Below are 18,427 nucleotides of genomic sequence, written 5' to 3' on the forward strand. Positions count from 1 at the left end.
GTGCCGTTCTTTCCATTTTTGGCTTGTCAAAAAATGACATCACACGCGTAGGTAGAGCGGGAGTGGGTGTTATCAAACTTTTGTGACAATCTGTGAAGAATGCGAGTGGGGGGGGGGGGGTGTTAAGAGGGATTAGAGAAATATGACAGCATTTACTTTATATTTTAATCAAGAGCAAAATAATGAAACACTTGTTACATTAGTTTAATATTGGGGGTGGGTCGAACTTTGTAACGCTGTCTAACCCTTTGAGACGCTGCTAGGCAAAGTTCTAGCTCTTTGTGACACATTACACCCCCCCCCCCCCCCATCTATTCTCAAAGCCTATGTAGGTCATTGCAATGTTATTTTGCCAACATGCGTGGGAAATGGGCGTCAAATGGGATTCGTTAATTACTACACGGCAAACATCTCAAAATCAGGGAGATAGGTGTGTTAAATTTTTGATTGGGCATTAATTAATCATAGTTGGACCCAATCGATAGTAGAACAAAAATAATTAATCAGCTCTTGATTGATTAGGCTCGTTCGTGACACGGTAAGATTAATTAGAGGGACACATACACATAGGCTAATCATGAGTTACCTGTTTGTGAAGGAGGACATTTAAACTCAGCACAGTTTAACCTCAGTGGAGAGGAACAGCGCTAGTGATTGTCTGGTTAGGGGACTCGACTGAGATTTAAATAAACAGGGACTAGAAAGACTTCAAAAGGCTTCAAAAGAAATGCTGACTTTGAAAAATTAACACACTCAAAGCTAGTTTGCAGCTCAGGACATTAGCCTACTTAAACATTAATAATCTACACATCTTTTATTCCAGTAGGACCTTTTATATCAGTAACGTTTACAGCTTAAAAAAAAAACTAAAACATTCTTCTGGTGACCCCAGCCTTTTAGTAACCCCAGCCTTCTAGTAAGTTCTAGAGACCCAAGGGGTCGTCCATAAATGACGTCACGCTTTTTTGGTCGATTTCCCCCCGCCCTCCCCTCCGTCACATATCGTCACAAAAAGCCACCCCCCTAAAATGACGTAACGCCTCAGCCTACAACCCCCCCCCCCCCTAAACTTTGCAGTTGAATTTTTCTTAAAACATCGATATTTTTCAAAAAAAAATATTCCAAAATCTTGTCTGAACTCTGTCAACATAGAATATTTAAATCAATTCCTATTACAATTTATTGAAACAGGTTTCTAAAACGCGAAATAACGGCTAAAACTCGTTTTCTAACATTGTTTTTTTTTATAATGCAAACATGTGACTTCACACCTTCTGAACCCCCCCCCCCCCGTCCCGTCCCCCCCCCCCCCCGTCCCCCTCGTCACACACCGTCATAAAATTACGTTGGGTTTCTGCCGGTAACCGAGGATTGTTTAAACCTGGGCATTCTGCGAGCTACACCGTTCATTGGATTAAAAAACAACCACTCCACATCAGACTTCTTGATAATTATTTAAGACAACTCTACTTTTTTTTTGGACGGTTAGGCCTATTTGTCCCGGTCAATATACACCTAAATAAAGCGGTGAATATGGTTAGAGTGATTTGTTTGTACACGTGACCCCACCATTGGGACACGACCCACGGTGTAACTGATGAAACAGCCCTCCTCTCTATGTCTGCCTTTAGGTTCTGTGGAACTACGTAGGTTTCAAGTAAACAATCCAACAAGGTCACCGTAAGGCAGCTGCCCCCCCCCCCCCCCCTCACACACATTTCTCGAATTGTGTCGCAGGCACCCTCGTGACCCGGACTCAACCTGTCTCTGTCTTACCTGTCTGTGCATCTCGTCATCCCGTTTGGTTAACAGCCTGTATGTCGTGAGGTAGGCCTAAGCTAAAATAGTCTGGTCGAGTCTGATGCGCGGAAAACAAGAGTTGTGAGAACACAATTTTTGTTTTTGTAAAAAAAAAAAAAAAAAAAAAAAAAAAAATAATAATTACTGCCTTTTTACCAAATGTTTTAAGACTTCATTGTTTAACTATTTTATAAAGCATTTTGTGCTTTTAGAAACGTACATAAAAATTAATCTCGACCCTAGTCCATTTATAAATGTAAGCCATACGTATATTTGTAGATTTAATTCTAAAGTTCTGGGATAATGTTAGGGTTTGGTTTGAAGGTGTTTTGGAGTCGCTAACTGTTGTATAAGATGTGCGACAGTGTAGGCCTGGCTAAACAACAAGTAGACGGACACTTCCATATTTTCGAATACTTGACTTTAATATACACGCATTTTGGTCGTTTCCTTTTATTTCATTTAAAACATTTTTTTACTACTAAAATAAATTTGTATGACGCAGAAGGTGAAGGTTTTTTTGTTGTTGTTGCTTGGTTGTATTAAATGTCAAGTGTTAAAAGTTAGGAGATGTCGTCTGTATGCCAGGTTTTTAAATATTACATGTCGTCTGTATGCCAGGTTTTTAAATGTTAGATGTCGTCTGTATGTCAGGTTTTAATATGTTAGATGTCGTCTGTATGCCAGGTTTTTAAATATTACATGTCGTCTGTATGCCAGGTTTTTAAATGTTAGATGTCGTCTGTATGCCAGGTTTTTAAATGTTAGATGTCGTCTGTATGGCAGGTTTATAAATGTTAGATGTCTTTATGCCAGGTTTATAAATGTTAGATGTCGTCTGTATGCCAGGTTTTTAAATGTTAGATGTTGTCTGTATGTCAGGTTTTAATATGTTAGATGTCGTCTGTATGCCAGGTTTATAAATGTTAGATGTCGTCTGTATGCCAGGTTTATAAATGTTAGATGTCGTCTGTATGCCAGGTTTTTAAATGTTAGATGTCGTCTGTATGCCAGGTTTTTAAATGTTAGATGTCGTCTGTATGCCAGGTTTTTAAATGTTAGATGTCGTCTGTATGCCAGGTTTTTAAATGTTAGATGTCGTCTGTATGCTAGGTTTATAAAGCTGAAATTTACTCTCCTCGCCTATAGGAGAAAGTAAAACAAACCATACTAGATTAAAGTTGGGTTCAAGGCGTGATTTAGATAATTGCTTGGCTTGTATCGTGTTTGTTTTTACCTGATCCAACCCTCCCCCATTTCTAAGCGGATATTTCTTGTTTGTCCAACTTGGTGTGACGCCACACAATGTTTGCAACGCTATACCCTACCAGCTCTTATCTTCTTGCCGTAAACATCTTCCTTCTGACGTCATACTCACTGGACTTTTAACGCCATACGTTACTGTCATAAGGGGAAAGCATCGGAAGCGCTTTTAACATTATGTTTACATCCCCTTAATTAAAGCTTAATTTTATAGTTTGTCATCCAAATAAGAGAACATCCTTTTTAAATTAAAAAAAAAAACAGATGCAAAGTTCGATGCAAAAAGCCACCTTTTTGTTATAAAATTGCTATTTTATAAGCTACATGGCTATTGGAAGCTTAGCGTCACCCACTCCTACCAGATTAGAGTCCCCAAACAGCTAAGCCCCCCCCCCCTCCCCACCAACATACAACTAAAAAATTCCCGACGATTTACTAATTTCTTCCATCAAACGCTTAGTACACGTGCCTTTTTTCTCTCGTTCTCTCCCCACCCCCTCCGTTAAGTTTTTGTGCTTATACAGACAATTCGAATTTTTATGGAGTCGGGATTCGTTCAATATTCGTTCTAGCAGTGACTCCCACAGGAAGTCATCAGGGAAATATAAGCTCAGTCCGGGTTTAAGATCTACACGTCTACCACTGTAGACGATTTGTATGGGTATGGCTGAAACATTGGGTGGGCTATCTTGGACTGTATTATAGAGTTAATTTGTATGCTAGTTGTATGTGTATGGCTGAAACATTGGGTGGGCTATCTTGGACTGTATTATAGAGTTAATTTGTATGCTAGTTTTATGTGTATGGCTGAAACATTAGGTGGACTATCATGTACTGTATCATAGAGTTAATTTGTATGCTAGTTGTATGTGTATGGCTGAAACATTGGGTGGGCTATAATGTACTGTATTATAGAGTTAATTTGTATGACTATCTTGTACTGTATCATAGAGTTGTTACGTTGTACGCTAGTTGTGGGGGCCTGTGTATTGATAGATTAGAGCAGTGTTTGGTCGTTAATTGTGCCACTTCTACCTCTTCCCCCAACGATCGTATCTCGGTGTTTAGTGTGGTCGTTACTGCCGATATTGTGAGCCCATCAGTATTGTTATATTGTGAGCCCATAAGTATTGTTATATTACCCATACGAAGTTTCGAGAAGTGTCACGCAAGCTACACAGTTGTTTGATTCTGGAGTTTTTTCTCCTAGATGGGTCCCAGCTGTCAAGCCTCATCTACCTGGTGGTTCGAACCCGGGACGTTTCGTTTCAGCAACCATGAGCTTTACCGGCCCGACCTCGCCGACCCCAAACTTCTTTTTGACTTTGCCGTTACCCCCCCCCCCCCCCCCCCCACCCCAATGTAAACACTGGTATTTGAATCAGTAGCGTCGCTAGGTCGGGCTTCACTTTTGGACTGAATTATGACCTCTAATGTATAGGGCAATGAGTTCTACAGCGACCAAATAAATATTTTGCCAACATTTGAATCCGTTGTTTGCTCTTTACTTTTTATGTCGTTCTGATCCGTACATTGCGAAAGTTGCCATTGGTGTCGCCCGCTTCATCACATTTACCTAATTGCGTCAATTTGTAAACACATAGTAATTTACCTATTAATTCAATTTGAAAAAAAAGCAACGTTTCATGGTAAATTATTAGATGTGGCATCGCTTCATCCCGGCCGTTGATTGACGTGTCAAACAAAACTTATTTTTCTCTGTAAATTTTGCAATTTTTTTGCTTTGGTGTCTCCCCCTAAATGGTGTCACCTGGTGCGGTCCGCAAACACCCTCATCGCGAGGCCTTTGTTTTGAATTGAAATAATTTAATTTATTGAGTTAAAGGTTTGGTCAATAACAGGAATTTATTTTGTCCATGTAGCCATCAGCAACTTCCGATGTACCACAGTCCAGCAATGTCTAAACCTACAAATCGGGGACACGGTGCAAATCTTGGAGGAGTACTGGCCGGACTCCAACTCAGGTGAGTTGCCATTAACAGTTCCTCTCAATCACCTGCTTATAAGGTAGGTGTTTGTTGGCAAGGTGGACAATGGTCACGACTAAGATGAATACATTGGATCTATAAAAGAGGAGTCCTTTTGCTAAACTTGATAAAACCAATTATTGAAAAAAAAAATATCCTTATAATCTTTTTAAGTAAGTGTCAGTTACAGTATAATGCAAACTTTAGTTTCTTAAGGTATAGGCCTACTAAAAAATAAGTCTTTTAACAGTAAACAAAATAAAACATTAAAAGCTTAGTTTTAAGAATTTAAAAAAAAAAACTCAGTTTTTTCGTGAAATAGTAACACAATGGGATTCCTGAACACTCGGGAGTCCCCCATTGTATGACGTAGTACGCAGGGTTGAATGAAATCCATCCAAGCGTTAACTAGCACCGCTTTCCCCTACGTGTCCACCCCCCCCCCCCCCTTACCCCCCACTTCCCCCTTTTTGTCCTGATCTGCGACTTTCTTTTTATGTGAAGCACAAAAACACAAAACAAAAAGTCAAAGCTTTTTATTAGATTGAAAGTGATGCGCGAATGCAATGACCGGAAACGGAAGCCATCTCCGATCTTACTTCACACCCTCAGTACGGTGCGAGGTGATTTAGTTGGAGACCAGAAGATACAAGTGACTGTGGGACCTGATACTATATTCTCAACAAGATTCTCGACATATTAGTGACCAATGTCCAATATTCCCATCTCTTAGACCAGGGGTTTCCAACCCTGTGCCCGCGGGCGCCATGGTGCCCGCCGAACGACTCGTATGTGCCCGCCTCTCACTATTCGACAGAGACAGAAATTTTTTCATAAACATTATTGAAAGGTTGAAGGGGATGGAAATCGACAGTTTGAGGGGGGGGGGTGCAAATCGAAAGTTTGAGGGGGGTGGGGTGTGCAAATCGAAAGTTTGAGGGGGGGGGGGGGTGCAAATCGAAAGTTTTGTCCCCGGGTGACGGGAAGGGTCGCTACGCCTCTGGAAGGAGTTTGTCGGTTTAAAATAGGTGGTGCCCGCCACCCTACCGATATTTTAGAATGTGCTCTTGAGTAAAAAAAAGGTTGGGAACCCCTGTCTTAGACCAACTACTGTTATAACATTTGGCGGGGAGGGGGGGGGGGGGAGGATTTCGTCGTGTTATCCAAAGTTCACCTAGACACCACTATGACCATTAACCGCAGTGCCCATATGTATACGGGCCAGAATGATTGTTAGGATTCAGACAGTTGACATAACTGAGGTAATTGTTATGGTCAGAGCTGACCTTTGACTTTTACACTTAATTGTTGGGATGATTAGGATGAGGGCTGACCTGCTGACCTTGTAGGCCACGTGATGACCTACACATGAAAAGTGAGTACACCGAATCAGCCATGCACGGACGGGTTAGGCTACCAGTTCAGTGGTAGTTAAGATGACCTGCTCGTATTGTAGCGTCATAAAGGGGAAAAAAAGGGGGGGGGGGGGGGGGGAGAAGAGCTACGTCGCAAGTCGTATGGAAAGGGGAGAGGGGTTGGTTAGAATAGTGTGTGAGGACCGAGAATACTGCTTGTGTAAAGGTTGTGTAATAATACTGTTTGTATGTGTGGGTGGGGGGGGGGGGGTCACACCGAGCTAGCTAGACATAGCGGCTACACCATTGAGTTTTTGTTATCGGCTTATAAACATTTTACGTTGATGCGTTATTTCAAATGATCTCTATACAATACACATGTGAAACGCTACGTTCGGCGTGAAAAAAAAGCGAAAGGCGGAAAAGACGAGGAAAATATGCGAAAAGTTGATCTCGTTAGCAGAGTTTGATTGACACCTGTCAACTTTTGGTAGGGGGTGAGGCGGGGAGGGATGACAAATGAGGTCTTGTTAAGGCACGATGCCAGTGTGTTTGTCAAGTCTCAACACGTCTGTCGTTGTCTTTACTGTACGTGGTTATCCCAGTGACGTTAGTGTGAAGTTTTATCCCAGTGACGTTAGTGTGAAGTTTTTATCACGGTAGCAGAAATTTGGGTCGGGGGAATCCCCGGTGAAATTTGTTTTTTTTTTTTACTTCACTGTTGACACGAGGGCCTAGTTTTCTAATTATACTTTACCATTTATCTTTTTTTTGGTGATTTGTTTATTTTTTGCCTCTTCCCCTCCCAGCACACTTCTTAAATTTTAATATTTTAAACTGTTGAAGAAATTAGCGATAATCGAAATAACTCAATGAATGTCCAATGAAATAATACATTTTTTATCAGGCTTAAAATTTTTATATCCAAATTATGTAGATTTGTCTTTTAAAAATAGTACAACAATGTGCAACATCGTGTAGTTTATTCTTCTTGAACTAAACTCACTCAGAAAACTATCATTTGTGAAAATTGAACCAATGCTAATTAAAGTAGAAACCTGTAATGAATTAGTTCACATCGAAGATGAAGTAGAGTTAATGTGTAATTAGCATACTGAAAGAGTGCTCACCTGTTGATTACTACAGCTTTGAACCTCAGCATGAACTTTACTTTAAATGTCCATTTTTAAGTCATTTAACAAAAAAATATTTTTCCACTCTAAACATCAGTGTGCTAGCTATTGTAAATGTTTATTATTAAAATAGTTTTGTTTATTGTTTTCCCTTCACACTCTTGTAATCATGTTTACATTTATTTAATCCATTTAGTGACATGGCTGCGAGGGTGTACCTTCAGCAACAAGGCAAAAAAGGTAGAGGCTATTGGTCATCATTTGCTTATGTATTCATTGTTTAGTGGTCTATTGTGGTTTAGTTATGGGGTTTGTTGTGGTATTGTTGAGTGGTCTGTTGTGGTGTGGTTCTGTGGTCTATTGTGGTATTGTTCAGTGGTCTGTTGTGGTGTGGTTCAGTGGTCTATTGTGGTATTGTTCAGTGGTCTTTTGTGGTGTGGTTCTGTGGTCTATTGTGGTATTGTTCAGTGGTCTTTTGTGGTGTGGATTTGTGCTCTATTGTGGTATTGTTTAGTTGTCCATTGTGGTTTAGACCTACTTAATGCATTATACATGTTCTCAAAGTTTCAATTATTTATAAACTAAAGAAAAGTCAGCTTAATACTGTAAAACCTCAAAGATTGATTTCCTTCAAAAGTTACTGTAATTTATATTTGTTTACACAAGTTTCCTGATTGTTCACAGGGTATCTTCCCATTGTCCTACGTGGTGACCAAAGAATTCAGTGTGGAGAATGAAGGGTAAATAAGTGACATTTTTATCTCCCCTGTAGGCATATCAATCAATAGCGGATTCCCTGGTGATCCTGTGATTTTGTGTACCAGCTTCCTCTTTACTTACCTCTTGCTGATGTCTTTCACCTGTCTATACTTTCCTAGTCTCAGTCATACCTGGATGCTCTTGAATATTTCTTATCAAGTTGTCAGGATTTTACACATTTAAAAAAATAAATCATTATAATTTCAGTTTTATTCTGTGATTTTATAACTGTAATACTTTGGTTTTTGAAGTTTGTATGAAAAGATTTTTTGCACTGTTATATTTAAGTATTGTATTAATTTTTGAGTTGACATTAGTTAGATATTTTGTTGAGTAAATTAGCAGTTAGTCGCAATAGAAAGGTTTGTTTTGCTTACATAATAAATTGATAATCTGTGACAGTCTGAGAAAATAAATTGATAGGATTTGTGACAGTTTGACAAAATAAATTAATAGGATCTGTGACAGTTTGACAAAATAAATTGATAGGATTTGTGACAGTTTGACAAAATAAATTAATAGGTTCTGTGACAGTTTGACAAAATAAATTAATAGGTTCTGTGACAGTTTGACAAAATAAATTAATAGGTTTTGTGACAGTTTGACAAAATAAATTAATAGGATCTGTGACAGTTTGACAAAATAAATTGATAGGATTTGTGACAGTCTGACAAAATAAATTGATAGGATTTGTGACAGTCTGACAAAATAAATTGATAGGATTTGTGACAGTCTGACAAAATAAATTGATAGGATTTGTGACAGTTTGACAAACCAGAAGCTAGTCACAATAGGGAGGAGTGTTTTGTTTACTAAATAAGATAGATAGAACCTTTGACAGTCTGACCATAAACTAGTTAAGTCTGTATCTAATGTAAGATCTTCCCAACAAGGACCAACTAGTTAAGTCTGTATCTAATCTAAGATCTTCCCAACAAGAACTAACACTGTCTGTGTGTGACAGTCTGACCACAAACTAGTCTGTATCTAATGTAAGATCTTCCCAACAAGGACTAACACTGTCTGTGTGTGACAGTCTGACCACAAACTAGTCTGTATCTAATGTAAGATCTTCCCAACAAGGACTAACACTGTCTGTGTGTGACAGTCTGACCACAAACTAGTCTGTATCTAATGTAAGATCTTCCCAACAAGGACTAACACTGTCTGTGTGTGACAGTCTGACCACAAACTAGTCTGTATCTAATGTAAGATCTTCCCAACAAGGACTAACACTGTCTGTGTGTGAAAGTCTGACCACAAACTAGTCTGTATCTAATGTAAGATCTTCCCAACAAGGACTAACACTGTCTGTGTGTGAAAGTCTGACCATTAACTAGTCTGTATCTAATGTAAGATCTGACGAACAAGGACTAACACTATATGTCAAGCTGGTAGATTGATATCTAGTGCAACATCTGTATTGTACAGGAGAATTGGAGCATCTATTTTTACATCAAACCTCATTTCTATAAGTGCTGTTTGGTTTTTAAACTTCCTTCTTGACTATATTCAGTGAAACAGCATTTCACTTCAAACACAATTTTATAGAAAAATGTAAACTAAAGAATACATTGAAAGTTCTAGAAATTGTTGTAATTGTAATACAACTGGCTTTGTCTGTTTAACTAAGTAAAATTAATAGTGTAATTTAATGAAAATAAAAATGTCCCGAATCCCTCACTAGCATAAAAAAAAGAATTTCTTCACCTCTGACATCACACAAAGTTATTTCCCTTTTCTTTGATTCACTCATTACTGTTGGGTGAAAAAGTAAATTTAATTCTATTAATAGTGTCGTGACTCACTTTAAAACACGATGCACTCACTTTTAAGTGTTTTATTTCTTCCCGTTTCGACACTTTACACAGTACTGGCCTATTTGCTAGTTGCTACCCAAAATCCCTTCTAACAATTGTTCACTCCGCTTATATACTCACATTTGACCTTGGGATAAAAATACTTAAACACCCCGGAGTTAACTCACAAATGCACTATCGCCTGTGTTCTAGACTTTTTTTTACCGTAACCTCAAAATAATTTTTGAATATACAGTCAGCTTCAGTCATACTCCAATCACTGTCACACTTTTCATACCTTATGTAGTATTTAGAATAAAAGTAAGGTCCTTGTTCATACAAAAATTAAATTCTTCATAAAAAGTTGGCCATTGATATTATATTATCCAGATTATTGATCCTTTGTTGCTGTCTCACCCTTTTGCAGCCCCATCCTAACTTAAAAATCCTATATCATGTGCTAAACAATGATCCGTGGGTGGTTAACAATGATCTATGAGTGCTAAATAATCTATGGATACTGACAACCAAAGTGGAAGTTAAAAAATATTTGAATGAAATAATAGTCTTTAATAAAATAAAAATTAATATATTGATTAGAGTTACTTAATTAGTACTTGATTGTATCCAGACCTTTTGAAGATGTCACACCTAAAGATGATGCCATTATCAAAGAGCTGACCTTTGTACTCAGGGAATGGAATGGGAGGTGGAAGGCATTGTTTGTGGTGAGGACAGTTATCTCTCTTATTTTTGGTGATAGTTAGTTTTCTCCCCTGTGTGTGGGAAATATAGTTGTGTCCCTTGTTTTTCATAAAGCTTGTCATTTTCAGTGTGGTAAAATTTGTTTCTTTTCTTTGTGATATGGCTATTAGGTTCCCTTATCCCATCTAATGTCTCTATAAATACTACTTAGTAGATTGCTTTGTTAAAATATTTAAGGCCAAACAATTTGTTTAGTGTTATTGAGACTAACATATTTCCCCAAACCCACAGGACCGGAACGCTTTGTTCCAAACTATTCACATGGTCTTGGGTGAGCTGCTGAAGGTCAGAGCCCTGTTGGTGTCCAACACCCAGACAAGGGAACAAACTCTGGGACTCAAACATTCTGCCATCACCATGATAGATTGGGGCAATGGGTAAGTCTTGCGTTGACTGGGGAATGGGTGAGTCTTGTTGTGTAGGGTAGACTGGTAGACTGAGGCATATTGGCAAGTTTTGTTGTGTAGGGTAGACTGGGGAATGGGTGAGTCTTGTTGTGTAGACTGGGGAATTGGTGAGTCTTGTTGTGTAGACTGGGGCAATGGGTGAGTCTTGTTGTGTAGACTGGGGCAATGGGTGAGTCTTGTTGTGTAGACTGGGGCAATGGGTGAATTGTTGTGTGGACTGGGGCAATGGGTGAATTGTTGTGTGGACTGGGGCAATGGGTGAGTTGTTGTGTAGACTGGGGCAATGGGTGAATTGTTGTGTGGACTGGGGCAATGGGTGAATTGTTGTGTGGACTGGGGCAATGGGTGAGTTGTTGTGTGGACTGGGGCAATGGGTGAGTTGTTGTGTAGACTGAGGCAAATTGGAGAGTCTTATTGTTTTTGTTGTTGTTTTTTTTGGACCTCATTTGATAATTTTTTTTTATCGCTTTTTTTTTTAATCGACTTGCTTTCCTTTCTTCATCTCATAACTAAATAGGCCATAGGGTAAAAAAAGGTGTGAAATATCTATTTAAAAAATTGCAATAAATATAAAATCTCCAACAAATTGAACATTGTTTTAAAGAAAGTAATAATATACATTGTTATTAAAAAATAATTTAACAACTGCACTGACTCATAAAAGACAGACCTAGACAACATTTTTTACTCAAGTACTTTGTTATTACAATAAAACTGAAAAAATTCCTGTACAGAAAACTTGGGATGGACCTGGTACCTAGGGTAGAGTACCAAGAGGCTGACCCAGACAAAGTGAGTGTGGTGGAGATGTACAGGATACACGAGCGCAGCGTCAAAAACTGTCAAGGGGCCTGGGTAAGTCAACCAGAAAAGTCTTCAACTTAAAATATATATTTTTTATAGGTAACAGTATATATTTTTCAACATTGAAGTCTGAGGATTAAAATGTTCTAAAATAAATGTGAACACTAGTGATTGTTAAATCTTTGTGAGCTTGAATCAAATTTGAAAAACAACCACAACTGATGAAATAACATTCAGAGCATTAATTCACTCAACACACAAAACATATTTAAAGGAATCATTGATTTAAATTTAGTTGGATCGGATAAAAACATGTTCCCCTATTTAATATTTTGTAAGATTTTCTCTGCTCCAGCCTCTGCCACTGCACTCATCATCTAGTAGATTTGGCTGGATCCAACTGGGGTACATTCATCTTACATTTAGCTAGGCACATCATGTTTACTAATAGAAAGGTAGATTCCACAAGCATTACAGTAAAACCAATAAAAATATGGGATGTTTCACTCATGTAGGCATGGTATGAGTAGTGGGCCACAAGGAATGTGAGGTTAACATAGTCTTGTTTTGACCACCTCATCAACCCTCACATCACATACACTACTATCTCTTCTTGACATTGACCTACCATCCTACCTTCACAAAACTTCCATCTCTTCTAGACGTTGACCTACCATCCTACCTTCACAAAACTACCATCTCTTCTAGACGTTGACCTACCATCCTACCTTCACAAAACTATCATCACTTCTAGACATTGACCTACCATCCTACGTTCACAAAACTACCATCTCTTCTAGACGTTGACCTACCATCCTACCTTCACAAAACTACCATCTCTTCTAGACGTTGACCTACCATCCTACCTTCACAAAACTACCATCTCTTCTAGACATTGACCTACCATCCTACGTTCACAAAACTACCATCTCTTCTAGACGTTGACCTACCATCCTACCTTCACAAAACTACCATCTCTTCTAGACATTGACCTACCATCCTACCTTCACAAAACTACCATCTCTTCTAGACATTGACCTACCATCCTACCTTCACAAAACTACCATCTCTTCTAGACGTTGACCTACCATCCTACCTTCACAAAACTACCATCTCTTCTAGACATTGACCTACCATCCTACCTTCACAAAACTATCATCACTTCTAGACATTGACCTACTATCCTACCTTCACAAAACTACCATCTCTTCTAGACATTGACCTACCATCCTACCTTCACAAAACTACCATCTCTTCTAGACGTTGACCTACCATCCTACCTTTACAAAACTACCATCTCTTCTAGACATTGACCTACCATCCTACCTTCACAAAACTATCATCACTTCTAGATATTGACCTACCATCCTAAAACTATCATCTAAGAGTATTATAGACTCTATTCTAGACCTTAACTTTCCATCTTTTCATCTCTTTTGCACCTTGACCTACCATCTTACTAAGATTGACTTTAAACTGGTTCTTAAACAAATGTTTATCACCAAACTTTAGCAACCAGACCAGGTAACACAGTAATTACTTCCCTTCTTTTTTTCTCTTGTTGATGTCAAAACCCTCTCCCTTTTTTTCCTGCATCAGCTATATCCCCTAACTTCCACAATACTAGACCCTACACCCTTCAACTGTCCTTAACATTTGATCAACTCAACCCAAAATTGTGGCTATAAAAACAAACCTGAGTGTTCACTGTAAGTGGTTAAACATACACGATGGCCTCTGTTTGTCAAGCATGTGCCTGCATGCTATTTCTGGCGTCATTGATGTGTAACACTGCATTACAACTTGAATTAACTTCCTCATTGAACAGTGTGTAAACATTCAACTATTCACCCCGTAGGCCAGTCTAATGCACTACTGAATTTTAATCAAAGCCCAGGCTTGATAATGAGAGATTTTTATAGATCAACTCTAATACCAGACCTTTAACCTTATGAATGCTTTTGTGTGGTAGGCAACCTGGTGCAAAATATTTTGTCTGACAGGCAACCTGGCACAAAAGTTTGTTTGCACTTAAAATATATTTTTTATCTCTACCTTAGATAACACCTAAGGTAAACTTTACTTAAACTTAAGATAAAAGCCAAGGTAAACATAATGTAAACGTAAAACCAGAGGTGAACTTAAATTAAGACCCAGGGTAAACCTAATGTAAAACTAAGGTAAATATTAAGTACCACTTACCAACATTAAGGCACAAGTAAATATTTTTCCCAATTAATTTAAAATAAGTTGAAGTCAGGCGAATGTCGGCGTGAATCTATTTTTTCTCTCCCAGCCCAAAAAAAAAAGCTTCCCCTGAATGCTGCATCTCCGGTCTAACAATCATGTTCCGCATGAATCCACCACTATTAGATTGTAATTTTTATAACTTCACACATTCTCTCTTTTCTTTGTGATGTGCATTTTAAAGTAATCTGAGATAATCCTTTGTTATTTTAGTAGAAAGAAAATAAATTCTTGTGTAGTTTTACGAACTTTATTTGTCTTATCACTTTTTCCTTGCCATTAGTTTGTTGCATGACATTTTTGATAAACTGGATTATTTTCTGATTTGATAAAATAAACTGGATTATTTTCTAATTTGATAAAATATGAATTTACTTGAGTATCATATAAAACATTTAAATAATAGCCTGTGCAATGCATTGCTAAAATGGATAGACTAAGAGGCAACTGACAGAAGTGGATCAAATTGAACTCTGTACCTCATGTGATGTACAATGCTTGTATAAAACATTGATAGTTTTAAAAAATAATTATCCCCCTTGTTTTACTTTGTAAAATTTGTTTGACATTTACCTTTCTAATTGAGCATTGATTATTTTAAAAAATTAAATCCTATATGCCACATTAAAATCAGGCTACAAATTAGTATTTGTTTTATTGTAGTATAACATTATAAAAAAAATGAAATTGTTGTCTTTTGTTACTTGTTTGCTAACACTTTACATTCCAGCCTGGAGGCATGATGAAGGTGAAGGCCAGAGAGAAACAAGGGGAGACAGTCCATCATCTTTTGTTTGGGTTGTGCTCCCTGGCCTGTGATATTGGGGACAATGCTGAGGTTTATCTGTCCCTCTATGATGGGGCAGAAGGAAAATTTATCAGGTATGGAAAGTAAATGGTACAGAAATTGTGGAGACTTTAACAGAAATAGCTGTTCCAAAAAGTTGTTTGAACTTTTCTTGCCATGATTATCTGTTCATTATTGATAAAAGTTGAATATTTTAAATAATAAAACACTAATAATGAAAATCATATAATCTATTAAAAATAAACTAATATTTCAATAAAAATTAAATTTAAAAAAAAAACTATCCAATAATTTTTAAAACAAAAATTAATGTGTTTTTGTTTATCTGCAGTGAAAGATTTGTCATTTATTATAACAAAGACAGAAGCAGGGAAGCAAATGATAAGAACAGTAGCACTATTTTTACTGTAAGTTGAACGTTTTATGTGTGGTTCACATACTACATATGGTTTCTGAAGAACTAAATACGTTTGAAAAATGCCCAAACCAAAGATTACTTCCAAATCAAACAGCACTTTGTCATTAATGTTTTTTTGGTTATTTTAAAAGCTTTTAAGTCTTAATTTCTGGTGGCTTCTTACAGGACCTCAGCACAGATGATATGCACAAAGATATTTACCTGGTGATACATATTTTAAGAAAAGGTAAGCTGAAAAATTATTGGAGATAATAGAAAAATAGGATTACAACAATAAAAAAGTATAGTATAAATATTATAAAATAATGTTTTGTCATATTTTTACAGGGCGACTTACAACAGAGGGCAGCTTTAAGAAGCAAGCAACTTTTCACTACAGACGTCCATGGGGAGTCTCAGGTAGGTTGTGGTGTTACACCTGTTCTGTGCTTGTAAAACAGCATAAGACATGGCATAAATAGGTTTAGTCAAACTTTAATTTTTTTTTTATTTAGTTCTGGGACTGAAAGAACTTTTTCAAATCAACCCAGAGAATGAACTGGAATATTTCATCAGAGTTTACTGGTAGGTTAACTTGTCTGTATGTTTACTGGTATGTTGTCTAACTTGTCTGTATGTTACCTTGTAGATTGTCTAACTTGGCTGTATGATTAATGGTACTAACTTGTATGTATGTTCCCTAGTGGATTGTCTAACTTGGCTGTATGTTTACTGGTAGGTTGTCTAACTTGTCTGTATGTTACCTTGTAGATTGTCTAACTTGGCTGTATGTTAACTGGTAGGTTTTCTAATAAGTCACTGTTTTTTTCTTGATTCAAAACAACAAGACTGTTTTACAGCATCTGTCTACTGACTTTCACATTATATTATTAGTCACTATATGCAAATAACCCTTTAGTTTAAAATTATTTTTATTTTTACTAATTATTGACCTTCTTTACTGCTCATACAGTGTTGAAAATGATTTTGCTAACATGCATGAGATTCTTATCAAGAAACAAACGCAGAGCATAGGCAAGGCAGCCATGGATAAACAAAACCAAGGTAGGTTGTTTCATCTCTAACAATCTCTCTTATCTGTCTGTAACAATCACTTTCATATTATTTGCAACAGTTAACAGGTCGTTTATATTTTGTATACCACCTGATAAATTATGATCAAGTACGAATAAAAAATATGTATTTTAAATCTATCTCCACTTTTGAATGCTATGTTGATATAAAACACAAATCACTCACTATGTTACGTGCTAAATTTGCTTTTACATAATTTCCTAAGTTAAACTACAACATAGTTAAGTCTGATGTATCTGCTGTTGTATTTGCTCCTCAGGTGTGACACTTTCTGTTAAAATTCTCCACGGAGACCTTAAAAATGTAAAAATTGAGAACCCCCTGTTGTTCACTAGAGGGATAGTACTCACACAGCGCATGGGATTTCCCGAGATTATCAACCCAGGTCAGTTCTTATACACCTTCAAGGTTACACATATTTTTTCAGATACAACATGATTACTCATATTAATTTGTTTTATCAATCTAAATTGATTCATTGACCAAAAATTTTTAAAATTCAGCCAGTCAAAATTTTTTAAACTGTATTATAAATAATATATTAAATGCACCTCATTTAAAAAAAAAATTATTATTCATCTCTTTAAATTATGTAAATAGTGATTTTCATCATTAAGTTGTGTAATTAGTGTTTACATTATCTTGACCAAACAGGCGAGCTGCGTAATGATCTCTATTTAACCCTTTCTGGAGCTGAGTTTGACAGGGGCTCTAAAACAGCGTCAAAAAATATTGAAGCTAGAATAACTGTGTATAACCAGAACTATGAAATTATAAAGGTAATTTTTATTAGATTATCACTAGATTTCAATCAGATTTAAAGACTATTTAAAATTTAAAATAGATTATATTTAGTTGGCGCTAGCATTTTGATTACAATTTTGAGATAAACTGTTGAGGAATTTCTATATCAAGATTATCATGTAAACTATAGTACAAAGTAAACTTTTTGTTTAGCTTAATGTACTGTAATGATAGTCACTGTGCCTAATTTCTACAGTTGATGTTAATTAAAGTAAATGTTAACCAACAGATAATTCACCAATTGCCATCTAATGCGTATAATATCAGCCATTACCACAGGTGATTGTTGTCTATTCCAGGGTTGTATATTGTCAGCCAATGGTGATCAGATGAGTGACAGTTTTTTCTCCTATGTTTTGTATCACAGTAACGCACCCAAGTGGAATGAAACTATCAGAGTAAGTTGTGTGTATGTGTGCACTGTGTATATGAATCTATGTGTTACTATTTAATAGTTGTGTAAATGTTTTTGTTGACAGGGGTGAGAGTTATTATATAGATCTTCAATACATTTTTTAAATTTAATTAGGACTTACAAGATGAGCTTTCCTTTTATTTTAGAAAATATATTCATATTTAAAAAAAAATTCTATTAAAAATATGCATTGTTATGATATAAAAAATATGCAGTCTATGGCATATGTATGGAAACAAACCTAAATGCTTATAAAAAGATCAATATGTTTTTGTGTAGATGACAATATTTGATTGGAAAATGTTCTACAATTTTTTATAAGATGAGTTGTTAAGCCCAATAAAAATTTCAGTGTGGATTGGTGTGCCTTTATTAATGTGTTTGTATTTTGGCTTTTTTTCCTTCAGCTGTCTATACCAATAGAAAAATTTAACACTGCCCACATAAGGATTGAACTCTGTCACTGTTCAAGTAAGTCTCAAGTTATGGTCCAAACTTAGTGTTAAATTATTGTGTAACTCCAGTTACTAGCTATAGCAAAAAGATAAAGCGGTAAGCTATAGCAAAAAGATAAAGCGTTACAATGCT

At 36.7% G+C, this 18,427-nt stretch overlaps 1 protein-coding gene across 1 annotated transcript in view; it reads left to right on the forward strand.

Moving 5' to 3' along the window:
• The window catches only part of LOC131958454 (dedicator of cytokinesis protein 3), a 69,659-nt gene that overhangs the window by 5,340 nt on the left and 45,892 nt on the right, over positions 1 to 18,427 (forward strand). The window contains exons 2-17 of the mRNA XM_059323512.1: positions 4,947 to 5,048; positions 7,736 to 7,779; positions 8,224 to 8,279; positions 10,729 to 10,825; positions 11,094 to 11,239; positions 12,004 to 12,124; positions 15,051 to 15,202; positions 15,460 to 15,535; positions 15,712 to 15,772; positions 15,874 to 15,945; positions 16,041 to 16,110; positions 16,499 to 16,590; positions 16,880 to 17,005; positions 17,275 to 17,399; positions 17,724 to 17,822; positions 18,247 to 18,310. Coding sequence (XP_059179495.1) covers positions 4,947 to 5,048; positions 7,736 to 7,779; positions 8,224 to 8,279; positions 10,729 to 10,825; positions 11,094 to 11,239; positions 12,004 to 12,124; positions 15,051 to 15,202; positions 15,460 to 15,535; positions 15,712 to 15,772; positions 15,874 to 15,945; positions 16,041 to 16,110; positions 16,499 to 16,590; positions 16,880 to 17,005; positions 17,275 to 17,399; positions 17,724 to 17,822; positions 18,247 to 18,310 — 1,503 coding nt within the window. The remainder of the gene's footprint in view (positions 1 to 4,946; positions 5,049 to 7,735; positions 7,780 to 8,223; positions 8,280 to 10,728; positions 10,826 to 11,093; positions 11,240 to 12,003; positions 12,125 to 15,050; positions 15,203 to 15,459; positions 15,536 to 15,711; positions 15,773 to 15,873; positions 15,946 to 16,040; positions 16,111 to 16,498; positions 16,591 to 16,879; positions 17,006 to 17,274; positions 17,400 to 17,723; positions 17,823 to 18,246; positions 18,311 to 18,427) is intronic.

This window comes from Physella acuta, unplaced genomic scaffold (genome assembly GCF_028476545.2).
Source record: "Physella acuta isolate Inbredline_101_S28 unplaced genomic scaffold, ASM2847654v3 ptg001328l, whole genome shotgun sequence".
Lineage (NCBI taxonomy): Eukaryota > Metazoa > Mollusca > Gastropoda > Physidae > Physella > Physella acuta.